This window comes from Neoarius graeffei, chromosome 12 (assembly GCF_027579695.1).
Source record: "Neoarius graeffei isolate fNeoGra1 chromosome 12, fNeoGra1.pri, whole genome shotgun sequence".
Taxonomy (NCBI): domain Eukaryota; kingdom Metazoa; phylum Chordata; class Actinopteri; order Siluriformes; family Ariidae; genus Neoarius; species Neoarius graeffei.
In genome coordinates, this window is record NC_083580.1 from 54,030,863 (window position 1) to 54,046,529 (window position 15,667).

Sequence of the window (15,667 nt, forward strand, 5' to 3'; positions counted from 1 at the left end):
GTTCTTTGGCGGGCAGTTAGATTTGAACGAGTTCGACATCAGTGAAGTTGCCCTCCGTCCTGGCGTCTAGTAGAGCAGAGAGAACATAGGAGGTTTCTGATATGGACAGCAAGACGTTGAGTTTCAAGAAAGGATGGATAGGAAAATGTTTGTGACTTACTGGGGTGTTAGGGCAGTCCTCCTGCCCAGGATTGTCACGCTTCCTGGAGATCACAGGCTGGACAGGACACTGGGCCAGCAGGTGACCAGGCTCACCACAGTAAAAACACAATTCTTCCCGGTGTCTCCTCTCTTTTTCAGAATGAGGCATGTGGGTATTGGAGATTTCCATGGGCATGGGCGACTGCGCAGACTGGATCAGAACATGTGTTGATTGCAAGGAGGGACGATTTCAGAGGAGATGCCAGTTTAATAGCCAGATCTATTAGGGAGGCCAAGGTGTACTGCTCATCTCTGCATGCCAGTTCAGTAAGGATGCTTGCATCTAGACCCTGACGGAAGACAGCCTTCAGTGCCGGGTCATTCCATCCAATACCGGCTGCCAGCGTGCGGAACTCTAGTGCATATTCTGTCACAGTTCTTTCTCCTTGCTGAAGTGTGAGTAGCTTCTTGCCAACCTCGATGCCCTCTGACTTGTGATCAAACATTCTCCTGAAGAGCTCTATGAAACGATCATAGGACATTGTGGGTTCACCTCTGCAATTCCAGACAGCAGTGGCCCATTTCAATTCACAGCCAGTTAACAGATTCACAAACTGAGCAATCTTTTACTGCTCACAAGTCCCCATTAGAGTGGTAAAATACAGGGAGCATTGCAGAAGGAAGCCCTTACACTCAGTTATGTCACCAGAGAACTTATCTAGCCGTGGAATGGCTGTAGCAGTATTTCCGGCTGATGTTGGACATGTCAGGAGGGCCTGCAACATAGCAGCAGTGAGCTGAGAGGGGCGGTTGTCAATGTTGCTCAGCATCTGCTGATGTCCTCCCAACAGACATCCTTGAGCTGAAAATGCAGTTTGCTTTGCCTCTTCTGCTGCATCCATGATGGCAAAGTATCCTGTCAGACTGATTTTTTTTTGATTGATTGATTGATTGATTACTTTATTCTGAACAATAAAGAAGAAAGATATAAAAATAAAAATTTAAATAAAAAATACAATAATCAAAACATCATCACAAACAAACAAAATAGCGTAGCCACAAGGCAATAACATAACAATGTTCAGAAAGGATTAGGAAGAAGTAATAACTTATCCAATCCTAACCCTCTATACCACCGCTAATCAAATGTCACTTTCCACCATAATAAACTATATATACAAAAGAAAACAAAAGCTGTAGGCACTTATGGACGCAATTGCAGGAGAGAGCGGGTGCATCGCAAACTGGTGATCAAATCCAAATCGTAAGACAAGAATCAGTCAGGTTCATGTCAAATGTCAGTCAATGTACAAACAGGATGTCATAGGTAAACAACAGTCTCAGAGTCGGTAATAAACGTAGCGAGAGTCAGAACAACTAGGGTCAGGCCAAAACAGCAAACGGCTCAGTATGATCAGGCATGGGGACACAGAATGATACTTCGCAAAGGTCTGAAGTGTTTGGCGGAGTAAGATTGATAACAGGTGTATTCCCAATCAGTACTCAGGAGAGGGAGGGCGCTGTGGCACTTGGGAGTTGTAGTCCGTGGTGGCCATGTTTGAAGACTGCCAAGAACTTTGTGGCTTTGGAGGGAGGGCTGAATTGAAGGGATGGGATTTTTGGTTGAATACCTTCAAAATCTAGCTTACTCTTGTTAGTTTCTCCAAAATGACCTATCTTAGCTTTAAAAGTGTCCAGGAAATGTTATCTCATCCAAAAATAGTACAATAAGGAGAAGGTTTTATGTTTTGATGTGTGATGTTTGGGTATCTGGAGTGCCTACTGACCCACAAACTCTGAAATAAGACACCCAGTCTATTTCTTTTGGGCTGCCTATTTCAGAAAACATATGCTTCAGCAAGCTGTCCAGATTCGACTCCCTTTTCTATGTCACAATTGGAGCTCATTAGAATTATGCCACCTCTTTATCTGAGTATCTTCACTCATGGCTTGATAACTGCCTTTGCAAATGAATATTCATGAAGAAATTGCTACCTGATTGACTGATTGGAAGAGGGGTGTGGGGTGAGCAGTGGCTCATTATCATTTAAAGGAACAGGCACGCCAATCAGCCTTTTTGAACAGAACTGTTTAGATAGGGTGAGAAGGGAGCTGTGGTACTTTATCCTTGTGGTATTTGACAAAAGCATGTCACAGATATTTCATTAAGAGCTCAGGGAACTTGTGGAAAAGGGATATAATATGTCACCTTTAAAATGAGCAACCATTATTTTTTAGGTTACATGGAAATATGAAAATTAAAAGAAAGCGAAGTGATTTCTGAAAAAAGTAAATGGAAGGTGTTTTATTTCCTTTAGTGTGGGTGGGGATACAATCAGTTTCATACAGGTCAGAGATTTTCCTCCTAGAATTTGGGACACTGCCCTGATGTGATTGGCCAATGCTCTCTTCATGATGTCATTGTGCCGCTCTTCAGAAAATCGTTTACAATTTCTTTGAACACTTGTGTCATTTGTAGGAAAGTCCCATCATGCTTTTTAGATCAGTGACCCTGCAGGAAGAGAGAGCCCAGTGATGACATCATCCTTCACACACAGTTTTACTGAAGTATTTTCTTTTATAATAATTCATCTACAATGCAGCTCCTAGAATGCCTGCTGATCCATGATTGGTTGGTCTGCCAACGTATGCTCTGAGCTCTGAATGACCATGTGGGCTGCAAGTCAGTCTGAAATTGGTCATTCAGGGTGGTGCTCTAGCCTGTGATTGACTGTTCAGCTTTATGCAGCTATGTGAGCTGCAGAGCACTTGAAGCACATGATGATGAGAGTGTATGTCGTCCTTAAAATCTCATGTTTATTTCACTTTTGTGACTCTTAAAGGATTATGACTCATTCTGTCTGTGTACACAGCAGTAATATCACTCTGTGCTCTGTGTGTGTGTGTGTGTGTGTGTGTGTGTGTGTGTGTGTGTGTGAGAGAGAGCGAGAGAGAGAGGGAGAATTGAAACCATGCCTCCTATCAGTCAGTGGCGGTTGGGCGACATGTGGAAAGAATTTATGACCTAGTTTTCATTTCCTCATCTAAAACAGAGATAGAGACAGGGAGAGTGAGGGATAGAGAAACAGGGAGAGAGTGAGACATGAGTCTGTTTTTCATCTGCTGAAGTCTCAATTGGAGTGACAAAGAATGGGGTGGAGAAACACATACACTTCCCTATTCCCTGTCTCTGTCTGTCTGTTCCTGATCCTAGATCAGTTTCTGTGTACAGTGGTGTTAATTCTATGTGTGTGTTTTTATCCACGTCTGTGTGTGCAGGTCTATTCCTGATCCTGGGTCAGTTGTTGTATGCAGCAGGGTGGGGCAGTGAGAAGGTGAAGCAGTACTGTGGTGTGAACTCGTCGGCGTATAACCCGGCGCTGTGCTCAGTGGGCTGGGCTTTTTACACAGCGCTGCTCGGCACTGTGCTCAGCTTCATCAGCGCCGTGTTCAGCGCGCAAGCCGAAATCGCCACGTCCAGCGACAAAGTCCAGGAGGAGATCCAACAGGGCAAAAACCTCATCTGCCTTCTTTGAGAGAGAACCACAGGAGAAACAGAAGCCCTGATGTTAGTCACATTAATGCCAGCATGACAGCAGTCTAATGACAAGAGAACAAAACCACTTTCATTTCATCTCACCACTAAAACTTTGCTCTTTTTTGTGTTCTGATGTGGGAGAAAATCCTCCTCCATTTTTCTCTCTGTCCTTTGCCTTTACGCATTTGTTTGTTTTGTTGTTTTTGGTTTGTTGCTTTTTGCCCCACTCACTGAAATGAAGAATGAAATTGTAAATAAGTGTGTATATACTGTATATAATGATGAGGAGGAGGCGGAGGAGGAGGAGGAGGAGGAAACATCTCAGTGATGAAGGTGCTGAAACCACTAAACCACTGTCACGGGTCAAAGTTCTGTACATGTTTACCAGGAAGTAGGAAGTTTACTCCCACTGTTCTTGGATCAGTTCCTGGCTGTAAAACACAAGTAGGCCTGCAAAGGTGAAGCTGACTCCAGATCAGTGATCCAAAGGAGCCAAGACCTTTGTTAAGACTCGTCTGTGGTATTTTAACAGGACTGTTCCTCCTTTACTTTTTCCTTCTTTTGTCTGCTCAACTCTTTTCTTTTTCCTGTTATTATTCTTATTTTTCCTTCCTCTCTCTCCATTTTCTTCATATTTTCCCGTATCATTTCCTTTACCTTGTTTACTTCCTCCCAGTGTCCAGAGAAGCAAGAGGAAGAGAGATCATGTGCAGCAGGAAAAGCCCTAAAGTCATTTGTTCTTATACATCCATAGTGTGTGTGTGTGTGTGTGTGTGTGTGTGTGTGTGTGTGTGTGTGTGTGTGTGTGTGTGAGTGAGAAAGAGAATAATCACCAGCCACATAATCACAGTTCTCTGCCAAATAAATAAACCTGACTGAACTTTGCTGGTTCTCTCTGTCTGTTTTTCCCTTCAGACTTCCAGCAAAACCAGTGTGTGTGTGTGTGTCCTCATAGATCTTGAGCCAAAGGCTGATCACCACTGTGTATGACATCACCTTTTCTAATCCCTGTGTGTGTGTGTGTGTGTGTGTGTGTGTGTGTGTGTGTGTGTGTGTGTGTGTGTGTGAATCACATCCTGTGTCAATCAGTGTGAACAGAGGCTCATAGCAACAGAACAATGACAGAAACACAAGGCACAAAGGAGAAAAACAGATCCTGCTGAGAAACAGACAGATGGAGAGAGAGAGAATGACACAGGAGAGACAGAAAAACAAGGAAAAAGTGAGAGAAGAAAGAGACAAAAATTGTTTCCAGATTTTACGGTTTTATTTTTATTCCCAGCACTGTATGCGTGTACACGAGAGACAGAAAAAGAGAGAGAGAGAGAAAATGAGAGTAATAACTAAATTATATAAATCTGTTTCTGATTCACACTATTAACCTGTCACCAATGATAGTTCAGTACAACACCCGAATAACTAATCACAGATCAGTAAATACCTAAATAACGAATCACAGCATAACACCCAAATAACTAATCACAGCTACGTAGAAAACATGAATTATTAATCACAGTTAATTACAACACATGAATAACTAATCATAGTTCAACACAACACCTGAATAACTAATCACAGCTCAGTACAACATCAGAGCAGCTAATCAGAGCTCAGTACAACACATGAATAACTAATCACAGCTCAGTACAACATCTGAGCAGCTAATCACAGCTCAGTACAACACATGAATAACTAATCACAGCACAGTACAACACATACACAACTAATCACAACTCAGTACACCACATGAATGACTAATCACAGCACAGTGCAATACATGGATAACTAATCACAGCTCATTACAACATATGAGCACACTCAAAAAAATAAAACATTGGATTTACTTAACCGAGTTATGGCAACCGGTCCAACGAAACTGTGTTAATTTAGATGTATTGAATACAGTTATGTGTTGAAAAACTCAACAAAACTGTATTCAATACATCTAAATTAACACAGTTTCGTGGGACCGGTTGCCATAACTCGGTTAAGTAAATCCAATGGTTTTTTTTGAGTGCAGCTAATCACATTTCAGTACAACACATGAATAACTAATCACAACACAGTGTAACACATGCATAACTAATCACAAGACAGTGAAACACATGAATAACTAATCACAACTAAGTACAACATATGATCAGCTAATCACAGCTCAGTACAACACATGAATAACTAATCACATCTAAGTAAAACACGCAAATAACCAATCACAACGCAACACAATACATGAATAACTAATCACAGTCCAGTAAAATGCACAAATAACTAGCCACAGATCAGTACAACACATGAATAACTAATCACATCTCAACAAAACACGTTAATAACTAATCACAACACAATTCGATACACGAATAACTAACCACGGTGCAGTATAACACATGCATTACTAATCACAGCCCAGTAAAACGCATGAATAACTAATCACAGCTCAGTACAACACATGAATAACTAATTACAGCTCAGTAGAACACTTGGGTAGCTAATCACCGCTCAGCATGACACCTGAGTAACCAACGACAAGTCAGTACAACACCTGAGTATCACAACTTTGTAAAACATGCAAGTAACCAATTGTGTGTGTGTGTGTGTGTGTGTTTTCCATTACCAAGTTTGTGTAAATATAAAAAAGATCAAAGAGTTCAGCATGACCACTGCTGCAGTTTACTGTGAGAACGCTGAGTGTGTGTATTTTAGCCACAAGCAGCAGGTTTTCATAGCACCATGCTGAGAGATACACACACACACAGACACACACACAGGCTTACTGCAGGATGTTCGTGCACAGTGTATTTGAGAAAATAAATGAATCTGGTTTTGATTAGAGGAAGGACAGTGTGTAACACGCACACACAACATAAACACTGCTTGTGTGGTAACACTCTGTGGGTTTGTTTGCCTATGTGTGTTTTAAACATGAAACAAACAGAATGTAGAGAAGAGAAGAGAAGAGAAGAGAAGAGAAGAGAAGAGAAGAGAAGAGAAGAGAAACACGCTGTCAGATTTGTTGTTTTTCCACCCAGTTGGGTTGCGTTTATTTGTGGGGAAATTGGGAGTGGATAGTGGTGTACTCACAGATCTAGGGCAGGGACATTGGAACTTTTTCTAGGAGAACATGCTGTAAATGGGTGGTGGGAGAGTGTATGGGACATGGACTACTTCACCTGTTGCACTGTTATCACTTCTTTCATGGTGCCCACCCTGCACAATGCTGTGCAACATAGCAGTGCTGATCAGACTGAGCTATTAATGACCATGACCCAAGGCTTTAATTTCAAATATTAAATGACTTGAGAAGTATAAAACCTTTCTCTTTCAAGAAGAGACTCAGTTTCTGACACCAACATGCTCATGACAGCTGACCTGTCCCAGTGATTAAAGAAGTTTTCAGATCCTACTTAAGTAAAAGCAATAATACCACATTATGAAAATACTCCACTAAATGTAAAAGTCCTGCATTCGAAACCCTACTAAACTAAAGGTTTGTGAGTATTATCAGCAAACCTTTTACTTAAAGTGGGCGGCACGGTGGTGTAGTAGTTAGCACTGTTGCCTCACAGCAAGAAGGTCCTGGATTCGAGCTCAGCGTATGGAGTTTGCATGTTCTCCCCGTGTCTGCGTGGGTTTCCTCTGGGTGCTCCAGTTTCCCCCACAGTCCAAAGACATGCAGGTTAGGTTAACTGGTGGTTCTAAATTGACTGTAGGTGTAAATGTGAGTGCGCATGGTTGTTTGTCTCTATGTGTCAGCCCTATGATGACCTGGCGACTTGTCCAGGGTGTACCCTGCCTCTCGCCCATAGTCAGCTGGGATAGGCTCCAGCTTGCCTGTGACCCTGTAGAACAGGATAAGCGGCTACAGATAATGGATGGATGAATTTATTTAAAAAAGTAAAAGTACTTATTGTGCAGAAAAATGGTCCCTGTCTGTGTTTAACTGATACAGTGGTGCTTGAAAGTTTGTGAACCCTTTAGAATTGTCTATATTTCTGCATAAATATGACCGAAAACATCATCAGATTTTCACACAAGTCCTAAAAGTAGATAAAGAGAACCCAGTTAAACAAATGAGACAAAAATATTATACATGGTCATTTATTTATTGAGGAAAATGATCCAATATTACATATCTGTGAGTGGCAAAAGTATGTGAACCTCTAGGATTAGCAGTTAATTTGAAGGTGAAATTAGAGTCAGGTGTTTTCAATCAATGGGATGACAATCAGGTGTGAGTGGGCACCCTGTTTTATTTAAAGAACAGGGATCTATCAAAGTCTGATCTTCACAACACGTTTGTGGAAGTGTATCATGGTATGAACAAAGGAGATTTCTGAGGACCTCAGAAAAAGCGTTATTGATGCTCATCAGGCTGGAAAAGGTTACAAAACCATCTCTAAAGAGTTTGGACTCCACCAATCCACAGCCAGACAGATTGTGTATAAATGGAGGAAATTCAAGACCATTGTTACCCTCCCCAGGAGTGGTTGACCAACAAAGATCACTCCAAGAGCAAGGCGTGTAATAGTCGGCGAGGTCACAAAGGACCCCAGGGTAACTTCTAAGCAACTGAAGGCCTCTCTCACATTGGCTAATGTTAATGTTCATGAGTCCACCATCAGGAGAACACTGAACAACAATGGTGTGCATGGCAGGGTTGCAAGGAGAAAGCCACTGCTCTCCAAAAAGAACATTGCTGCTCGTCTGCAGTTTGCTAAAGATCCCGTGGACAAGCCAGAAGGCTATTGGAAAAATGTTTTGTGGATGGACGAGACCAAAATAGAACTTTTTGGTTTAAGTGAGAAGCGTTTCTTTGGAGAAAGGAAAACACTGCATAAGAACCTTATCCCATCTGTGAAACATGGTGGTGGTAGTGTCATAGTTTGGGCCTGTTTTGCTGCATCTGGGCCAGGACGGCTTGCCATCATTGATGGAACAATGAATTCTAAATTATACCAGCGAATTCTAAAGGAAAATGTCAGGACATCAGTCCATGAACTGAATCTCAAGAGAAGGTGGGTCATGCAGCAAGAAAACGGCCCTAAGCACACAAGTTGTTCTACCAAAGAATGGTTAAAGAAGAATAAAGTTAATGTTTTGGAATGGCCAAGTCAAAGTCCTGACCTTAATCCAATCGAAATATTGTGGAAGGACCTGAAGCAAGCAGTTCATGTGAGGAAACCCACCAACATCCCAGAGTTGAAGCTGTTCTGTATGGAGAAATGGGCTAAAATTCCTCCAAGCCGGTGTGCAGGACTGATCAACAGTTACCGGAAACGTTTAGTTGCAGTTATTGCTGCACAAGGGGGTCACACCAGATACTGAAAGCAAAGGTTCACATACTTTTGCCACCTACAAACATGTAATATTGGATCATTTTCCTCAATAAATAAATGACCAAGTATAATATTTTTGTCTCATTTGTTTAACTGTGTTTTCTTTATCTACTTTTAGGACTTGTGTGAAAATCTGATGATGTTTTCAGTCATATTTATGCAGAAATATAGAAAATTCTAAAGGGTTCACAAACTTTCAAGTACCACTGTATATATGATGTTTTGGGATTAATATTACTGCTACATTAAGTTGTATGTTGCATTTTACTGCTGTATTAAGGTTGAGGTAACTTTAATTATTTTATATACATGTGAAAACCATGTATCTCTAAAAAGTCAGTTCTTCTTGAGCTCAGAAAAACAACCCTGAACAATTTTCCAGCTAATAAAAATGTAATCTGAATAGTAACTAGTAGCTATAACTGTCAGACAAATGTAGTGGAATATTTGCCTCTGTGATGAAGCCTCGTGGAGTAGAAGTATAAAGTTGCATAAAATAGAAATATGCAAGTAAAATACAAGAACCTCATATTTGTACTTTAAGTAGAGTACTTGAGTAAATTACAATCCATCACTGACCTGCACTTACCACACATTGCTGTCACTGTCTGCAATGTAGTCTAGCCATTGCCACTCTTTGAACCAGGTGGCCTTGCAGGAGCAAGTGAAGCACTCCCTGGTGAATTTTCGAACAGGAAATGCATAATTCTCTGGTGGTCTTAAGGACCCTACACCCACCTTTTGAGGAGCCTTGGGAGATGGAGAAGGAAGAACAGTACTACCAAGTGGGCTAGGCTACACTCACTCACTTGTTCACTCATTCAACAATTCTCTCTCTCTCTCTCTCTCTCTCTCTCTCTCATTCTCTCTCTGGCTCAAAGAGAGTTAGCAGTTTGGAAGAATAATCAAACACACGCTTTTGTGACATTTGGTTCAAGCCACTAGCCTTATTTGACCCCACTTGCTAGCTAACCAGGGGTGGGTTTCCCAAAAGTCTCTTAACACTAAGATCATCTTAACTAGGAGAGAGAGCATTCATTGTGCTGCTCGCTCTACCATTTAACAATGATCTTTGTGCTGTGATGCTTTTGGGAAACTCAGGCCAGGTCAGGTCAGCGTGTGCATCAAAAGTTCTAACGCATGCAACACATAACATCTTCATGAAGCTTGTCTTTTTTGACAATCACATCACTAGGCTATGAAAGCATATATTCTTTATGTTGTAATTAAACATGAAAGAAAAGGAAGTCAGACAAATTTAAGTATCAATTCTTTATTTAAAAAAGGTTGTTGCAGTAAAGGGAAACTGTCGATTATGTGGGCTCTCTGGGAGAGGGGTGGTTCTGCCACACCCTCCACACCCCTACTTCCAATATCTATGCTCTAGGGTCCCCTAGGGTGCTCTAGGGTTTAATCCTGAGTTCAGGTTACTGTCACTCTGGCATTTCACATATTCTCCCCATGTCTGTGTGGGTTTCCTCTTGGTTCTCTGGTTTCCAGTGTTGTAGTCAAGTCACTAATCCTCGAGTCCGAGTCCAGTCTCAAGTCCCCAGTGTTCAAGACTGAGGCAAGTCAAAGTCATTAAAAAATTTCGAGTCGAGTCTGAGTTGAGTCGAGTCCACTGTTGATCTGAGTCAACTCTGAGAACAAGACTCCAACCGTACCATTTGACGGTGGCTGTTTTAGCACCATGAACATGAGTTTGTTCCTGAACATGACATAGCCTATGAACAGGTGAATGTGCATTCTCTTTGTCAGGGAGTGCGACGTATTCTAGCAGAGATAGTTGGGAGACAGATGTAAGTGCAGAAGGTGTGTTTATTAATAAAAGTGAAGACAGGTAAACAATCCAGAATGGCAGGCAAAATCGTAAAAGAGTGAAACAGGCAATAGTTCGAGCGAGGTACAAACAGGCTATCATAGACTAGGCAGAATCAAAGACGAGAAACAGGAAATTAGGAAACCAAACAAGGAAATAAGGCTCGGTAATGTGTCAACAATGCAACTCAATACTTCGCAAAGTGCGTGCATTTTCACAGTTTTTATATAGGTGCGCTGATTGCGCCTTAATCCTATGCAGGTACAAGTTGTTTACGGTGCACGCGAGAGAGTCCGCTTGGCGCATGTGCTGTCTGGAACACACCCGAGAATCTATCTGATGCATATGCCAAGGCATGCAGGTCTGGCATTCTTGCACAAAATTAGTACAAAAATTAATGTAGATATAAATAGCTTATGCCAAATTATGATGGCATGTTACAAAAAATAGAGAAAAAATCTGAGTCCTCATCTCCAATTTACAAGTCCGAATGCAGTTAATGCACAAGTCCGAGTCCAAGTGTGAGTCATCAGTGCTCAAGTCCAAGCCAAGTCACAAGTCCTTAAAATTAGGGCACGAGTCGGACTCGAGTACTACAAGCCTGCTGGTTTTCTCCCACTTCCCAAAAACAGGTAGGTGGATTGACTATGCGGCATTACCCCAGATGTAAATGAGTGTATGTGTGCATAGTGTTCCTGGGATAAGCTCCAGATCCTAAGCGTATTGGAGATGACATTTTGATTGAATGAGTTCAGACAATGTGACTCTTAAATGTGATGCAAATGGTTGTGATGGTTTTAATTTGTAGTTTTCTTTGGAAATTATCCTCCTTGATAATACCTCTATTTTCAAAAAAAATTCACACCAACAGAATTTGTAAAAATCTGTTCATCCACACAAAAACATTTCAAAAGGTTTGAAAATGCTGATATAACCATGCTAGATCATACACTATTTCATAAACTGTTCTGTCAAACACACCAAGAATAAGGATAAACACAGGACAACGTATAACACAATACGTTACACTTAAAAACAAAATATCTGCCCAGATCTCTGCTTGCCCGCACATTTCTCCGGCCTGAAACATACTGAGTCTTCGCTACCTTCTAAATTTTTGGTTTGACTCCCCTTGTGTTTCCACTATCAGGTGACAAGTCAGCCGTGTCACTTGTAGTTTGTCTCTTTTGGTGTGTAATGAGTGATTCTGTTGTTGATTGTGGGTGTGTAATGTCCATCTAGCTTTTTATTTTTCAGCTCTGAAGAGAAAACTACATGCTGGGCTTAATTAGCAGTGCAAGCTAACCGTATGAGCTCCATACACTCACCAGAGGCACCAAAAATATCTGCCATTTCCTTCTAAGCATTACTTTTCTCTGTAATATTTCAATACACTTTTAAAGAGTAACAAATTTAATGCTGTATATGGCATGATAAGATAAAACCACTTCTTGTCAGTTTCCTGCAACTGTCCAGAAAAATGCAGATAGAAGAATTAGCTACTTTAAATTTGCCCCCAGGGGTGAATGAGTTTGTGAAAGCATCATCTTGAATGCATTCTTCTGCCTTTTGCCCCAGTGTTATCAGGGTTGGCTCCAGAGCCACAATGACTCAGACGAGGGTGAAACAGTTACTGAAAATGAATGAATGAAGATGATACCATGGTTATACAGATGTGGACAAATTTGTTGGTACCCTTACAGCTTGTTAAAACAATGCTTTATTTGTTGTTACCCTGAGAAAAGATTATAATTAATTTGATTTTCGTGGGGGCAGCATGGTGGTGTAGTGGTTAGCACTGTCGCCTCACAGCAAGAAGGTCCTGGGTTTGAGCCCAGCAGCCGACGAGGGCCTTTCTGTGTGGAGTTTGCATGTTCTCCCTGTGTCTGCGTGGGTTTCCTCCGGGTGCTCTGGTTTCCCCCACAGTCCAAAGACATGCAGGTTTGGTTAATTGGTGGCTCTAAATTGACCATAGGTGTGAGTGTGACTGTGAATGCTTGTTTGTCTCTATGTGTCAGCCCTGCTATGATCTGGTGACTTGTCCAGGGTGTACCCCACCTCTTACCCGTAGTCAGCTGGGATAGGCTCCAGCTTGCCCACGAGCCTGTACAGGTTAAGTGGTTATGGATAATGGATGGATGGATGGATGGATGGATGGATGGATGTTTAACCTTAAGGCGGCAAGGTGGTGTAGTGGTTAGCACTGTTGCCTCACAGTAAGAAGATCCTGGGTTTGAGCCCAGCAGCCAACGAGGGCCTTTCTGTGTGGTGTTTGCATGTTCTCCCTGTGTCTGCGTGGGTTTCCTCCGGGTGCTCTGGTTTCCCCCACATTCCAAAGGCCTGCAAGTTAGGCCAACTGGTGGCTTTAAATTGACCGTAGGTGTGAATGTGAGTGTGAATGGTTGTTTGTCTCTATGTGTCAGCCCTGCGATGACCTGGCAACTTGTCCAGGGTGTACCCTGCCTCTCACCCATAGTCAGCTGGGATAGGCTCCAGCTTGCCTGCGACCCTGTAGAACAGGATAAGTGGTTATGGATAATGGATGGATGGATGTTTAACCTTAATTAGTATCACAGGTGTCTTCAATCTTGTAAGCAGTCATTCAGTCTATTAAAATGGAGAAAAATCATCACTCTGCTGTTTGGTATCATTGTGTCCACCATATTGAACATGGACCAGAGAAAGCGAAGGAGAGAATTGTTTGAGGAGATCAGATGGAAAATTATAGACAAGCATGTTAAAGGCAAAGACTATAAGACAAGCATGTTCATGGCAAAGGCTGTAAGACCATCTCCAAACAGCTTGATGTTCTTGTGACTCCAATTGCAAATATTATTTAGAAGTTTAAGTTGCATGGGACTCTAATCAACCTTCCTGGATGTGACTGCAAGAGGAAAAATCCATCACAGATTGAACAGAAGGATAGTGCCAATGGTAGAAATAGAGCCAAGGACAACTTCCAAAGAGATAAAAGTTGAACTCCAAGGTCAAGGTACATCAGTATCTGATTGCATCATCCATCACTTTTTGAGCAACAGCAGGCTCAATGGAAGAAAACCTGGGAGGACTCATTGTTGAAAGAAAAACTTTTAAAAAGCCAGAATGGAATTTATTAAAATGCATATTGACAAGTCACAAGGCTTCTGGGAGCATGTCCTTTGGACAGATGAGACAAAACTCAAGCTTATTGGCAAGTCACATCAGCTCTATGTCCACAGAAGAAAAAAAAATGCTTTCAAAGAAAAGAACACCAGACCTACTGTGAAACACAGAGGAAGCTTGCTAATGATTTGGGGCTGCTTTGCTGCAGCTGGCACGGGGTGCCTTATATATCAATTTTTATTCAAGACACAAGAAGGTCCATATAGACAGCACAGTACATGAAAAAATAAATATAAAAAAAAACAAAGAAAAACCCAATACAAAACATTTAAAAAGGATGCAAATAAAGCATCAACAATTACATATATAGGCCTATATTTTTAAAATGCATACAAACTTTGGGTCCATTGTTTCCAAAAGCAAGGTGAGTACCTTGTGTCACTTACAGAAACATTAGTCAAAGACACAATAATCGTGTTCTTAGACCCAGTCAATCTGCACATGAATCTATACATAAAATTTCTCAGGACAGCATTAAAAGTCAGCACATTGTTCGTAACAAACATTTCACTGGCACTACTGCACCTGGGAATTTTGAGCAAAATTCTCAAAGTATCATTATATGCCACTTGAAGTTTTTTCATTTTCGCATTACTATAATTGCACCACAAGTGGGCAGTATACAGTGAAGTGCAGTATGTTTTGAAAAGCGATATTTTTACATCAGTAGTACACATGTGGAATTTGCGAGCCAGCATATTTGCCTGCCCATACAGTTTACCACACTGATGCTGCACATCATCATCATCATCACTGAGGTCATTTCTTATCACATGTCCCGGATATTTAACTTTCTTTACGACCACAAGTGGTTCACCTGCCATTGAGAAAGAGGGAGAAACAAGGTTCATATCCTCCTTAGTTCTAACAATCAGTACCACACTCTTCGATGAGTTAAACTTAATATCATACATTATGCCACATTGAGAGTCTTAGAAGCTGTTGCAGGCCAGCACTGGAGAGAGACAATATCATCAAATCATCAGCGTAAAGCATATGATTAATGAGGTTATCCCCCACCATATAGCCAGTTCTACACTCCTTTAGCTCCATAGATAAGTTATCCATGTACAGATTGAATAATAGTGGAGACAGAATTCCGCCCTGCCGCACTCCATTAGAGACATAGAAGGGTGTGGACATACTCACCCCCCACCTAACTTGCATAGTTTGATGAGAATACCAAAACTGCAGTATCCTAATTAGGTAAGAGGGAATACCTCGCTCACACAGTTTGACAAACAGTTTCCCATGACTGATACGGTCAAAGGCTTTTGACGCATCCAGGAAACACATGAAGACTGTGCTACTATGTGATCTGTACCTATAGACAATTTCATTAAGTGCGTAAATACACAAATCAGTTCCATGCTTACTCTTAAAGCTAAACTGATTACATGTTGATACTATATATTCTGTAAGCCTATCCATAAGGATCCCTTCTAATACCTTGGATAGTATACTTGCTAGTGCAATAGGTCTATAGTTACCTATACTAGTTAATTTACCAGTCTTATTTTTAACTACAGGTACCAACAAGACAGATAACATTGATCCAGGAAGTATGCCATGCTTCATTAACCCAGAAAAGCATAGAGCAAGTAACACTGAAACACTCTGACTAGCGTATTTCAGATGTTCAGCTGTTATCTTATCCTGCCCACAGGCTTTGTT

General features: G+C 41.4%; 1 protein-coding gene across 2 annotated transcripts in view; it reads left to right on the top strand.

The window, feature by feature from the left end:
- The window catches only part of lhfpl2a (LHFPL tetraspan subfamily member 2a), a 30,717-nt gene extending 26,153 nt beyond the window's left edge, over positions 1-4,564 (top strand). For both annotated transcript variants that reach the window (XM_060935080.1, XM_060935081.1), the window contains exon 3: positions 3,421-4,564. In XM_060935080.1, the coding sequence (XP_060791063.1) occupies positions 3,421-3,677 (257 nt within the window). In that variant the 3' untranslated portion in view covers positions 3,678-4,564. The remainder of the gene's footprint in view (positions 1-3,420) is intronic.
- The last annotated feature ends 11,103 nt before the right edge of the window (positions 4,565-15,667 follow it).